Source organism: Phyllostomus hastatus, unplaced genomic scaffold (assembly GCF_019186645.2).
Source record: "Phyllostomus hastatus isolate PE091 unplaced genomic scaffold, TTU_PhHast_1.1 phas_contig_159, whole genome shotgun sequence".
NCBI classification, from domain to species: domain Eukaryota; kingdom Metazoa; phylum Chordata; class Mammalia; order Chiroptera; family Phyllostomidae; genus Phyllostomus; species Phyllostomus hastatus.
Genome location: NW_025333640.1, coordinates 4706081 through 4718885, shown reverse-complemented (window position 1 = coordinate 4718885; position 12805 = coordinate 4706081). Strand labels below are relative to the sequence as shown.

Genomic DNA, 12805 nt, shown 5'->3' with positions numbered 1-12805 from the left:
CAAGCCCCCAGCCCCTGCCACGTGGAGGCCATCAGTAACTTCTCACTCGGTAATACATTTATTCAGTCAGATATGTAGTGAACAGATATGTACAGGACAAGCCACCTGACATTCTAGGAAGAGACAGGATAGACACAGTGAACATAACAGACAATAATGTGAGAAGGTGATGATACTTTGTAAGAGCTTGGCCAGCTATGGGTAATGGGAAGTTTGCAGTGTCAGATGGGAGGCCAGGAAAGGTGAGGAGAGGTTCCAGCAAAGACCCAAAGGAGGAGAAGGAGGGAGGTGGGGCTGTCAGGAGGAAGGTGTATCAGGGTACAGTCTGTGCCAAGGCTTTGAGGCTGTACCTTGCCTGGTTGGCAGCAGGAAGTGTGTACGCGGAGGGTAGGAGAGGTCAGAGGGTGGGATGGGGCAGATGTAGGAGGCATTATTATTGATAGTGTTGAAAGTTTGGGTTTTCTTTTCAGCCATTTTCAGAGAGATGAGGGAGGGGCTGCAGAGGATGTCCCACCCTGAGAGTGGGGAGCAGTGATCCAGGTCTAGGTGCCGTAAAGGAAGCACCCACAGGTTTTGCAGGGCAGGATTTGGAGATGAGGGAGACCATCTCTCATGCATAAAAGAAACTACAACGTTGTCATTCCTGGGTTGCCCTGACTGGGATGGGAAGACCCAGGGAGTAGAGCTTGGGGGGCTCCAGTGAGACCCCAAGGGCAGACACTGATGAAGCAGGGAGGATATGAGTGTGGAATTCAGGGTGAGGGCCAAGTGGAGACAGACGTGTGGGCACCATGGGCACACGGTGGGGATTAGAGCTGGGAGCCTGGATGAGGTCACCTGCAGATCCAGCCCAGAGGCCAGGAGGAGGGGAAGGAGAAAGCACTAGAAGAAACGGGTGTTCACTGACCCTGGACCAATCTTGGCTATGTGGCCCGAGGAACGATATTTAATCTTTCTGTGCCTCAGTGCTTCCCTCCCCCTGCCAAGAACAGTACCCACTTCCTAGGGTGACCTGGTTAATCACTGAGTGCCTGGCACTAGCGTTATGTAAGTGCTCTTACATAGAATAAAGGGCCGTGGGAGGTTGCCAGGTGTCCTGGAACTAGGTGAAGAAGGTGCCTGGAGGAGGAGGGAACGGCCATCAAAACCACCAAGCTGGCCCCGGCTGGCATAGCTCAGTGGATTGAGTGTGAGCTGTGAACCAAAGGGTCACTGGTTTGATTCCCAATCAAGGCACATGCCTGGGTTGTGGGCCAGGTCCCCAGTAGGAGGCGTGCAAGAGGCAACCACACCTTGGTATTTCTCTCCCTCTCTTTCTCCTTTTCTTCCTCTCTAAAAATAAATAAAATCTTTGAAAAACAACAACCCACCAAGCTGTGAGTCTGAGCAAGCCTTAGGATTGGGCAGAGGTTTAGCCGAGTTGACATTGTTTGTAACTGTGAGGAGGGCAGATCTGAGGAGGAGGTGAATGCCTGTATGGGGCAGGAGGGAAGGAATTGGAGATGTGACTTGATGCAAAGGGGGGCAGGGGGGACAAGAGTGAGAGGACTAGGTTAGGTTTTGACAGGAGAAAGGGCTCCCAAGAGCAAGTGGGCCTCAGGGCCCCAGAAAAGCTGGCAGGGCCTGACCACAATGCGGATGACTCAGAGTCCTGCCAGTGACCACGTGGCCCCAGCACCAGGACACAGCGTGCCAACTTGCTCCTTCACACCCCCCACCATGGTATGCCACCTGACAGAGCCTGAGGCCAGGAGATAAGGCCCCCACCCATACACTTGTGGGTGGACATGTAAAATGGGTCAGCCGCTGTGGAAAACAGTCCAACAGCTCCTCAGTCACACAGAGTTACTGTGTGCTCCAGCAGTTCCACTCCCATGTACATAAGGAGAAATGAAAATACATGCCCATACTACAACTTGGACAGGATTACAAAACCAAAAGGTGAAAACAACCCAGACGTACATCAGAGGATGAATGGGTACAGAAAGTGGTCCATCCACACGCTGTAATATCACGGAAAGGAGCGAAGCTTTGACACTCTCTACAACATGGATGGACCTTGAACACGTGACACTCAGAGAGAGAAGCTGGACACAAAAGGCCACAAAGTGTCAGGATAGGAAAACCCACAGAGCTAGGAAGTGAGTTAATGTTTGTCTGGGGCTGTGGGGGATGGGGAGTGACTGCTAACCAGGACTGGATTTCTTTTATTTCTACTATTTTTTAAAGATCTTATTTACCTTTAGAGAGAGGGAGAGGGAGAAAAAGAGGGAGAAAAACATTGAGGTGTGAGAGATACAGCACTCGCCTTGCCTCTCGCACATGACCAACGGGTGGTGGGGTGGGTATGTGGCTGGAAACCCAGGCATGTGCCCTGACTGGGAATCAAACCTGCGACCTCGCAGGCTGGCATTCAAACCAATGAACCATACCAGCCTGGGCAGGACTGGGTTTCTTTTGAGGTGATGAACATTTTGTAATTAAATAAAGGTGATGGTCAACATTGCAAATATACAAAAATCAGTTTAATTCTATACTTTAAAGTGATTAAAATGGTGAGTTTTATGTTATGTAAATTTTATCTTCTTTTTTTAAAAAGAAAATCAGATCACAAGCCCTGTCCAGTCCTTCCTGGAGCTGGTTGCCACTCTGGAAAGGCCTCTGGCCAGTGGGCAACTCGCTTTCCTCACTGAGGGAATCCAGCCACCACAGGGGAGCCTTCCTGGAGCCTTGAGACTGCCCCAAGCCCCCATTACCCCATCTGTAAAATGGGATCACTCTGGCAAAAGCTGTGAATCTCCAAAGGCAAACCCTTCCCAGAGCCTGGGGTGCACTTCCCCGCTTCCCCCCTGGGCAGCTGCTCCAGCCCGGCACCAAGCTTGCCTCCTCTCCTGCTCTTGTCTCCTCCTATGTAACCAATAGGAAGTTAGGAATGGAATGAAGCTCCATGCTCCATCATCTCTCATCCTTGGTGCACTTCATGGGGGCCTCGCCCTGTGCTGTTTTTCTGGCAACTCCAAAATGAATTACAGCAAATAACAACAGATCACAACTTAAATGAAAATGGAAACAGCTGAGTCTTCCTCATGGTCAGACAGACTGGCCGGGACACCAGTGCTGCCAAGGGGAGGAAATGCTGGGGGTGTTCCTGAGAAGTGAGGAGGCCCAGCTGAAAATGCTCCCTTCCCAGAACTTGAGAACTCCTATGGTGGCCTGACTGGAGTGAAGAAGCCACTGTGAAGAACATTGTGCAAGGAGAATGTAGCAACCCGGCCTGGGGGAATTTCTCCCTCCGCTACTTTTACCACCCAACTTGGCCGTTTAAGCCCCTGCTCTGCCCTCTAAATGGCCTGGGTCTGGGGCAGAGGTAGAGAGAGGGCTCAATGTCTCTGCCAAATCAACTCAGCCCCAAGAATTCCTGCCCTCTGGCAACGGCAGAAATGTTCATGGGAGGGTCTGAGAAAAGGGTAAGATGTTTACAGAGCACAAAAGGCTGAAACTACCCTGCTGTCCCAAGGTCAGGTCTAGTAATGCCTGGGGGATGGGGGTGGGGTCAGCCACGCCTGCTGCGGAATTCCATGACTCAGGTCCCAAGAATGGAATGGGTCATTTTTCTGACCGCTGTGGCCAAGAGTCTAAGGTTTGAATGGGGCCCTTCTGGTTCTGTGTGCGCACCTGCCTGTAATGCTAGAAGTGGAGACGTCGCTCTGGGGTAGTTTTTCCTTGTAAGCACACACCTGGGCAGTCCCACGTGTCCTCCCCTGGAGGACGGAATACCAGGGAGTCTGATTTAACAACACCCCCCACCTCAGGTGTGACTTATATAAGCGGCTAAAGCGACAGTTTCCCTAGGACCATAATGCCTCGGCCACTGCTCTATGGCAGACACTGCGGCAGCAGACGACTCCAGCAGGGGCACCCGCCACTAGGTGATCCCCATGCAATCGCTGGCGCCCACAGATGGGGCCGAGGCGCCCCACAGCCCCAAGAGAGATGGAGTCTGGCCCCCAGTTTGGTTTTTATTGACGTTAAAAACAAACTCCCCATTTTTTAATGAGCTGGGGCGATTCCTCTGCGAGTTCGAGCTATCTCCCCTCGGGTTTCTGTTGCATCCAGCAAACTCGAGAATGAATATCGGAGACTTTCAGGGTATCAAAGATGTTACTTTATTGGCCAAGTTTAACCTGTGCAGGGGCGAACTCTCCAAACGTGCCTGAGGCACACGGCTACTAGGAGCCACAACTGAGAGCCGCGCCGACCGCTTACAACTACGTTCTTATATAGGGGCAGGCAAGCAAGCGTTATACAGAAGCAGACGTGGCAGTTAGTAATTCGCTTACAAAGACCGTGCGGGGAATTTCAAACCAAGCATTCTTTCATAAGGCGGGAAGGCTGTTTGTTCATTAGCCTAGTAATCTCCTGGCTCCAGCCAGCTAGCCTTCTATCTTCTTACCAAAAAAAAACTACAAAGCACTGCTTATCTAGCCTACCCTGGGGGAGAGCGTCTGCTAGATACAGGAAGCTTGCTTTAACTGTACTCTGTCTCTTTTATCATTTCTTTTTTTTTTTTAGCTACAATGTGGTTCTTGTCTATTAAGGTTAAACTTAGTTCTTAATTTCCTTGTTCCCAACATTCCCCCGTTTTCTCTTGGGGGTAATCAAACCATTGATTCATCACTTGGAAGGATGGTATAGGGCTGGGACAGTACCATTAGCTTAACTACTTCTATCCTTTCTTTAATGAAATTAAGTAACTTATTTAGTATAAGGGGCCCAAATATAAGGGCTATAACTATTAACAGTAATGGACCTGCTATTGCAGATAGCAGAGTGGTTAGCCAAGGAGATAGTCTAAACATAGAGGCATACCAGTTTGTATCTTCATCTTCTCTTGATCGGTCTTTTAATCTTTTTGTTAAGGTTTTGATATTTTCTTTAATAACACCAGAGTGGTTAGCATAGAAACAACATTCTTCCCCTAGTGCTGCACACAATCCTCCTTGTTGTAAAAATAGGAGATCTAAGCCTCTCCTATTCTGTAATGCTACTGCTGCAAGGGAGTCTACTTGTCTCTCTAAGTATATTATTTGATCTTGGAGTAGAGTGATGTCTTTTGAGAACGTTTGGGATAGTTGCCTGAGACTTGTTTCACCTTTCACTAGGGCAGTGGTTCCTACAACAGCTGATCCTGCTATCCCTAAAGTGGCTAGGATAGGGATCAACAGTGGGGGTTCTTTTTACTCTCTCTGAGGAGTCAGTTAAGAACTCAGGGTTACCTCCATATAGATACACCTGTGGGATTATGTATGCGCTTACACAAAATTCTGGGTTAGTCAGCATGAGACACTTATAGATCCCTTGGGTACATATGAACCATATGCCTTCTGGGGCTTTTAACAATGAGGTTTTCTCAGAAGCCGGCATAAACTCTTGATTCAAACAATAATCTGTATAATTCGAGCCAGGTGAGGTGAGATTTCCTGTAAAGTAGCAAGTACCCTTCCCATGGAACTCTGCTAGGGTTAAGGATCCTTCAGTGAAGCACTCTTCTATTTGGCTCTGCTCTCGATGGGAATCAGTGTCTGTTAAGTTTATTTTGACAAATCCTCCTGTCCCTGTGGAATTCATCCCTAACCCTACATAGAACAGAGGCCGCGGGCTCAGGCACAGCCAACAAGACTCGGTTATCTCTGGCTGAGTTTCATTGAATAGTGGGAATACTTTCTCTACTATTCCTAGGGCATTCGCCCCTTGTCTCAGGTATATTTCATAACCTAGTTCAGCCTTGGTAGGGACTCGGGTTACTTCTTCTTCCTTCCGTTACAGAGTCATTCAAGTTCTCGGGGCTACTGGTAATATTATAGTCAGGGCTGTTAGTGGTCCTAGTCGGAGGGGGCTGTGGTCTAGGCGGTAATCTTCCTTTACCCCTAAGCAGGGGTCGGCCCTGTATGGGCAGTTGCTTAACAGTAAAGAATGTACCCGGGTCAGTTCCCCGTACATAAAGTCTAAGTCCCCACGTTCTTCCTTTCTTCCACTCTAGATCGCTGGGATTGAGCACTGTAATAACCGTTGGGTTACAATTATCGGCAGCGCAATCTTTATCCCAGCCGTCTCCTGGGGTCTTCGTCTTTTCTCGCCTCAGCTGAATATGTCTGTCTTGCCCTCCCCCAGGAGTCCATTCAGTTCTTTCTACTAAGGTTTCACATCCCCAGTTCTTGCAATAGTAGTCTGGCCCTGACCCACAAGTCCTCCGCTTACTGGATGGCGGTTCTGGGCACCCATAGGAAGTAGTATACCACAGAGCCCTATTTAGGGAGCTGGAGTACCTCTCACAGGTGCCAGCATTGGCCCGCGTACTCCCCTTGCAATGGGGCACGTGGGCTGTTTGGCAACAGTCTCATATCTCCCCTGTAGCAAAGTTTATCATCAAAGAATTTTGACAAGTCTGTTTTTAAGGTTACGGGAGCGTTTCCCCAGGTGTGGTTGGAAGCTATTACTATGCCGTCTACAGTTCTTATTAGTACCCATTCCTGCTTCTCTAAGGAGCTAGTGCCCACTACCCCAGCAGCAAGGGTCAGGCACGAGAGAAGGTAAGCTTTAAGGGACGGTCTGGGTCCTTTTTTACTGTCCATGTTTGAACTCCTCCCTCGGGATCGTCTGCTGGCTTGGTGTGAGAGAGATGTATCCAATAGGGCTTTTCCGCTACCTTGACTGCAGATGGCGTGCTCAGCAATACCTGGTACGGTCCTGTCCACCGTGGCTCAAGATTCCCCTGTCGGTGGTTTCGAACCCATACCCATTGTCCAGGTTCAGGTGGTGTACAGTTCTGGGGCTGGTCGCTGGAGTTGACCACGCCCTGGCCTCGCAGCCGTCTGACCTCACTCCGGATCTCTTGTAGTGCCTGCAAAGACTTGAGGAAGTTATGGTTAGTCATGCTTATCTCTTCTCTTGTTACATGTGGTACCAAAGGAACAGGTTGTCCAAACATGAGTTCATAAGGGGTCCATTTTTCAAAATATGGGGTACATCTGATTCTAAAGAGGGCGAAAGGAAGGAGCTCAGTCCAGTTTTCGCCAGTCTCCTCTCTTAATTTAGTTATGGTTTCTTTTAATGTTCTATTCATTCTTTCTACTTGCCCTGAACTCTGGGGCCTATAGATGCAATGGAGTTTCCAGTTTATTTTCAGCTTTGCTGCTAACTCTTGTGACACCTTGGATACAAAGGCCGGCCCGTTGTCTGAACCTATTGCTAAAGGGATACTGTACCTGGGTATAATTTCTCTTAAGAGTATCTTACAAACTATAGAAGCTGTTTCTCCTCGGGTGGGGAACGCTTCCACCCACCCCGAAAACGTGTCCACTAACACTAATAAGTACTTGTATTCTGACTTCCCTGGAGTCATTTCTGTGAAATCTATTTCCCACAACTCTCCTGGTGCCTTCCCTCGGTATCTCACAAATGATGGTAATTTCTTATTTGATGCGTTTACCTTTACACAGGTCTGGCACCTAGTTGTGACTGACCGGACAGTGTCTCTGAGATTAGGCCCAAGATAATATTTCTTGACTAATTGTTCTAACTCATTTAAACTTTCTGGGCAATTTCTAATAGCTTACTCCTGTTTTCTCCCTCAAATCCTTCTATTTTCTGCAATTTCTTCCTGATGTCTGGACTGGCCTGTGTGACAAAAGCTATGTTCACTAGTCTCCTGTTTTCCTCTGCCTCCGGGTCCAAAGGTGTATAGACTCGATAAGCCTCCATTAACCTCTCTAGAAATGCAGCCGGTGACTCCTCCCGGCCTTGGATCACTTCACTGACCTTGCTAAAGTTTGTGGGCTTCCTAGCAGCCGCTTTCAGTCCCCTAAGCAGAGCCCGGCGATACTGGAGGAGCGCGTCCCTTCCCCCGAAGTGTTGGGGTCCCAATTTGGAGGCTGAGAAGGGAGGATGTCCTCAACTTCTCTCCTCCCTGCTAGGGTTTCTCCTTCATCCCCTAAGACGGCCTTGGCTGCCTCCCTAACAATTCTATCTCGTTCTTCAGAAGTGAATAGGGTTTGCAGTATCTGCTGGCAGTCATCCCACGTGGGCTGGTGGATCCTAAAGATAGTCTCTAAGAGGGAAATCAGCCCCTGAGGCTTCTCAGAAAATGGGGGGTTCTGATGCTTCCAATTATATAAATCACTGGTAGAAAAAGGAACATAAATCAAGCGTGGAGGGGCCCGTGCCGGAGCATCCGGTGCTGGCGGCGCCTCTCGCAGGGGCAAAATGGCCGCACCGTCCCCTCCCGATGCGTAGGGGGTTCCTCCTCTCGTATGGGGTGGGCTCAGAAGTCCCCCAGCGCCTCCCGCAGCCGTGCTCCCACCTGCCATAGGGGCAGGTCCGATTTGACTGGAAGAATCGGGTAGACTCTTAGGGGGATAAGGGGGAGGCGCGTCTGCCGGATCTAGAGAGTCCTCTAGTGGTCCCAGCAAGACTGGATACAGTCGGGACCTCCCTGGTTTAGGCCCGGGGTTAAGGCCTGCCTTCCCTCTACCACCAGGGGTGGTCACACATACCGCCCTTTTCCCCTTCTGGTTCCCCTTCAAACACTTCTTTATATAACCCGGCCGTTCCGTTGCTATGTCTACCCATACATCTATGTATACAAATTGGTCGGGATGTGGAATCCTGTAGACAGTTGCGCGCACTGCAAAAAGAATTGGTAAATCAAAAGTGCCTTCAGTTGGCCACCCCACATCGAAAATCGGCCATTCAAGTTGGCTGAGTGTACGCAGGAACTCCGAATCGGGTGGAGGACCGCCATATCCACTAGCTCTACGCTGGAAATCTGAAAAATTCTTCAACAGGCAGTCCAATGGGGAGCCTGGTACTGACTCCTGCTGGCCCATTCTGATGAGGTCCGGGAGATAGGAGAAGAGACAAACAATACAAACCAACAAGGCGACAGACAAGGCAATATCCCTCACACACGAATTAGGCATGTAATTCAGAAGTCAACTTGTGACACAACGCGCAGACAAAACAAAGCGCAGACAAAACAAGACACAGAACACAGTCGCTCGCCCGCCTGGCCTGCCCTCTTGCGAGGTGATGTCGATCTTGGCTAAGGCTGCCCGATCAGAGTCCGGGTTAGACTGCCAGCCGTTATGCCATATGACCTGACACAGGAACCGCAGGTTAGGGCCCTCTCATGCCCGTAGGTTTCCCCGTGGGGCTACAAACACAGTCACTCACGAGCTCGTTCACTCACACACTCAAATATTTCAATCGCAGCACAGCGCAGCGCAAAAGTTCCTTCTTTAATGTGACCGGTCACGGAACTTTCTTTCCCAGTAACTGAAAAACTTCCAGGCGGCGTCCCGCCTCTTGGAAGCCCCTGGGTGGACTGCCGGCAGCGTCCCACCTACCACCACAGGGTAGTTTCCCTACTCCGGAGCCAAAACCGGGAACAGAAAGAGGATCCTCACTACTCACCCGGCTCGAGCCGTCTCTTCAGTCTCGGAACTGTGATCTCGCTGGGGCCTCCAAATGTTGCATCCAGCAAACTTGAGAATGAATATCGGAGACTTTCAGGGTATCAAAGATGTTACTTTATTGGCCAAGTTTAACCTGTGCAGGGGCGAACTCTCCAAACGTGCCTGAGGCACACGGCTACTAGGAGCCACAACTGAGAACCGCGCCGAACACTTACAACTACGTTCTTATACAGGGGCAGGCAAGCAAGCGTTATACAGAAGCAGACGTGGCAGTTAGTAATTCGCTTACAAAGACCGTGCGGGGAATTTCAAACCAAGCATTCTTTCATAAGGCAGGAAGGCTGTTTGTTCATTAGCCTAGTAATCTCCTGGCTCCAGCCAGCTAGCCTTCTATCTTCTTACCAAAAAAAAACTACAAAGCACTGCTTATCTAGCCTACCCTGGGGGAGAGCGTCTGCTAGATACAGGAAGCTCTGCTTATCTAGCCTACCCAGGGGAAAGCGTCTGCTAGATACAGGAAGCTTGCTTTAACTGTACTCTGTCTCTTTTATCATTTTTTTTTTTTTTTAGCTACAATGTGGTTCTTGTCTATTAAGGTTAAACTTAGTTCTTAATTTCCTTATTCCCAACATTTCCAGTTCAAGTTCTCAGGTACCCCGCGGAGCTCTGGACAATCACCCAGATAACTGTCCCAGGGCCACCAACGAGCACCTTGCGCACACGCGGCCGCCCACCCGCCTACGAGCAGGCGCAGTCACAGACCACAACAAAACCGCAGCCCGCGGCCCCACCCACGCTCGCCCTTCACTCCCGCCCCCCATTGGCTATTTCTACCACGCGTCACAGCGCCCGAGCGGCTGACCAATGAAGACTCTGGTGGGCGGGGCCGAGGGCGGGGAGGCAAGGCGCGCCGGCGCGCGTCCATTGGTCCGCTTGGCGTGGGGTGGAGCCGCTACTTTTCAGGCACCCCCTCCGCTGCGATGAACTTAAGCCGCTTGTGCCGTCTGCTGAAGCCCGCCCTTCTGTGCGGGGCTCTGGCAGCGCCAGGCCTGGCCAGCACCATGGTGAGCTCAGCGGTGACGGCCGAGCTGGCGGGCCGTTGGGGTGGACGTGCGGCCTCCACCGCGACGCCCGGGGCCACGGTGACCTTGGGTGGGAGGGCACGGTCCGGCGCGCACGTGAGGCAGCTGTTGGGGCGGTGGATAACACAAGGGTCGGGGTACGGGCGGGGTCATGGCTGAGGGCGGTTTCCGGGGATCAGCCGGCAAAGCTAAGCGTTTGGGACTTTGGGGCCGAGCAGGGGCTGCTGCGACTGGGCAACTGGGGGGGGTCTTCGGCTGCTGGCGCCCAGTCCAGAGCCCGCAGAGTGAGGGCGCCCCTTGGGCTGGTTAATCCACCGCCCCTCCCCCGCCCTGTACGCCCTGGGACACTGCGCAATGGCGTCACAGATGAGCGGCTGGGAGCCTTGGTTACCGGTCCTTTGTTCCCCGGGCGCGGCACTTGGTAGGCACCGGCGCATCTGGAGAAGGATTGTCATGGGCCGCGCAGCCGCCTGCTCCCGGGGTCGCTGCAAACGGCGGCGCCGGCTGCCTAGCAGGCGGCGGCGCTGCCGACGTCGGCGCCGCCGGCGCCGCCGCTCCCCCAGGCGGCGGAAGGCACCGGCCTGCGGGCGCCGGAGGGCACGCCCCCGCCGGAAGGAACCCTGTCCCGAATGCCTGGAACGGGCACAGCCTGCGGCCTGGGAGAGTGGCTGTTGTGTCGAGTATCAGGATCCGGTGCGCGTGGGGCCCCCACACCCACCAGTGGTGCCCCCCGCCCGCTGGGGCACCTGGCAGGATCCCCAACCTTTCCTGGGCCTCGGTGTCTGTGGTTAAACACGACCCCCCCAGCAGGGTGCGTGCACCTTTGAGGAGGAGGAGCCCTCACTTTTTACTTGCTTCAGGGCCCTTTTCCACTTGGGATCTCTTCCTCCCTTGGGGACCGCGGGCTGGATGAGTTGGCTGGTCTCCACACTCGGAGGTTCGCCAGCCGCTCAGCGCACCCTTGCTTTGCAGTGCGCGTCCCGCGACGACTGGCGCTGTGCTCAGTCCATGCACGAGTTCTCAGCCAAGGATATCGACGGGCACATGGTTAACCTGGACAAGTACCGGTGCGTACCTGCCAACCTGGTGGGGGAGGCAGACGGAAGGCTAGCAGCTCTGACCCCATTCCATCTCCAGGGGCTTCGTGTGCATCGTCACCAACGTGGCCTCGCAATGAGGCAAAACAGACGTAAACTACACTCAGCTCGTCGACCTGCACGCCCGATATGCTGAGTGCGGTTTACGGATCCTGGCTTTCCCTTGCAACCAGTTCGGGAGGCAGGTGCGTGCCTTGTGTCCCCGGTTGTCCTGTGTGTGGACATGGGGAGAGGGTTTGGGTCCACAGAAGTGGGAAGAAATGGGGTACACATTTCTTCCTGCTGACCCAAGCTCCCCTGCTTGCCATAGGAGCCAGGGACTAATGCAGAGATCAAAGAGTTCGCTGCTGGCTATAATGTCAAATTCGATATGTATAGCAAGATCTGTGTGAATGGGGATGACGCCCACCCGCTGTGGAAGTGGATGAAAGTCCAGCCCAAGGGAAGGGGCATCCTGGGAAAGTGAGTGGGGGGAGGGGAGGGGAGGGCAGGGCAGGATGACTCCCCAGGGGATGGTGCCGCAGTTGCCATGGGATTTCTCATGATTTATCACTTCTTTTGTAGTGCCATCAAATGGAACTTCACAAAGGTAAGGAAGGGCTTTGGGGGGCAGAATGGGCCAGGACTGTGTCTGAGGCCAGCTCAGTGCCCCCACCCCAAGAGGCCTTAGTTTTGGCCCTAATGGGGCAGCAGGTGGAGGCTGGCCCCCTTGCAGGGGCCCCCTGGCAGCAGCCTCATGCTAACGCTACCTGTCCTGGCAGTTCCTCATTGACAAGAACGGCTGCGTAGTGAAGCGGTATGGTCCAATGGAAGAGCCCCTGGTAAGTGCCTTTCCAGGGAGTCTATTGGGGGTGGGTTCACCAAAAGAGGTATGTATCCCTGACCCTGCTTCCCCCACAGGTCATAGAGAAGGACCTGCCCTGCTACCTGTAGCTCCACAAGTGTGTACCCTCCATCCGAGCCCACCACCCGTGCCCCTCGGAGCCTTTCACCCGGCACCCATGACAGTCTGTCTAAAAACCAGCCCGCTGGTGGGGCAGACCTGAGAACCTGGCGTGCACCCCTGCCGGAGGAAGGCCCTCAGCCCGGCCTGGATTGTGGCTCGGTACCCCCACCCCCTGGCTATCTTGTGGAAATAAAACATACAAATTGG

At 52.5% G+C, this 12805-nt stretch overlaps 1 protein-coding gene across 4 annotated transcripts; it reads left to right on the top strand.

The window, feature by feature from the left end:
* The first annotated feature begins 10393 nt into the window (after positions 1-10393).
* GPX4 (glutathione peroxidase 4) lies at positions 10394-12805 on the top strand. Of its 4 annotated transcripts, none has more exons than XM_045831158.1 (7): positions 10394-10537; positions 11528-11622; positions 11693-11837; positions 11963-12114; positions 12217-12241; positions 12414-12473; positions 12553-12805. In XM_045831158.1, the coding sequence occupies exons 1-7, from the start codon at positions 10454-10456 to the stop codon at positions 12583-12585; spliced, it is 594 nt and encodes a 197-aa protein (XP_045687114.1). In that variant the 5' UTR covers positions 10394-10453; the 3' UTR covers positions 12586-12805. The 4 variants fall into 4 exon arrangements, with proteins under 4 accessions (XP_045687114.1, XP_045687112.1, XP_045687113.1 ...); XM_045831156.1 differs by having other exon boundaries at positions 10439-10615; XM_045831157.1 differs by having other exon boundaries at positions 10533-10651.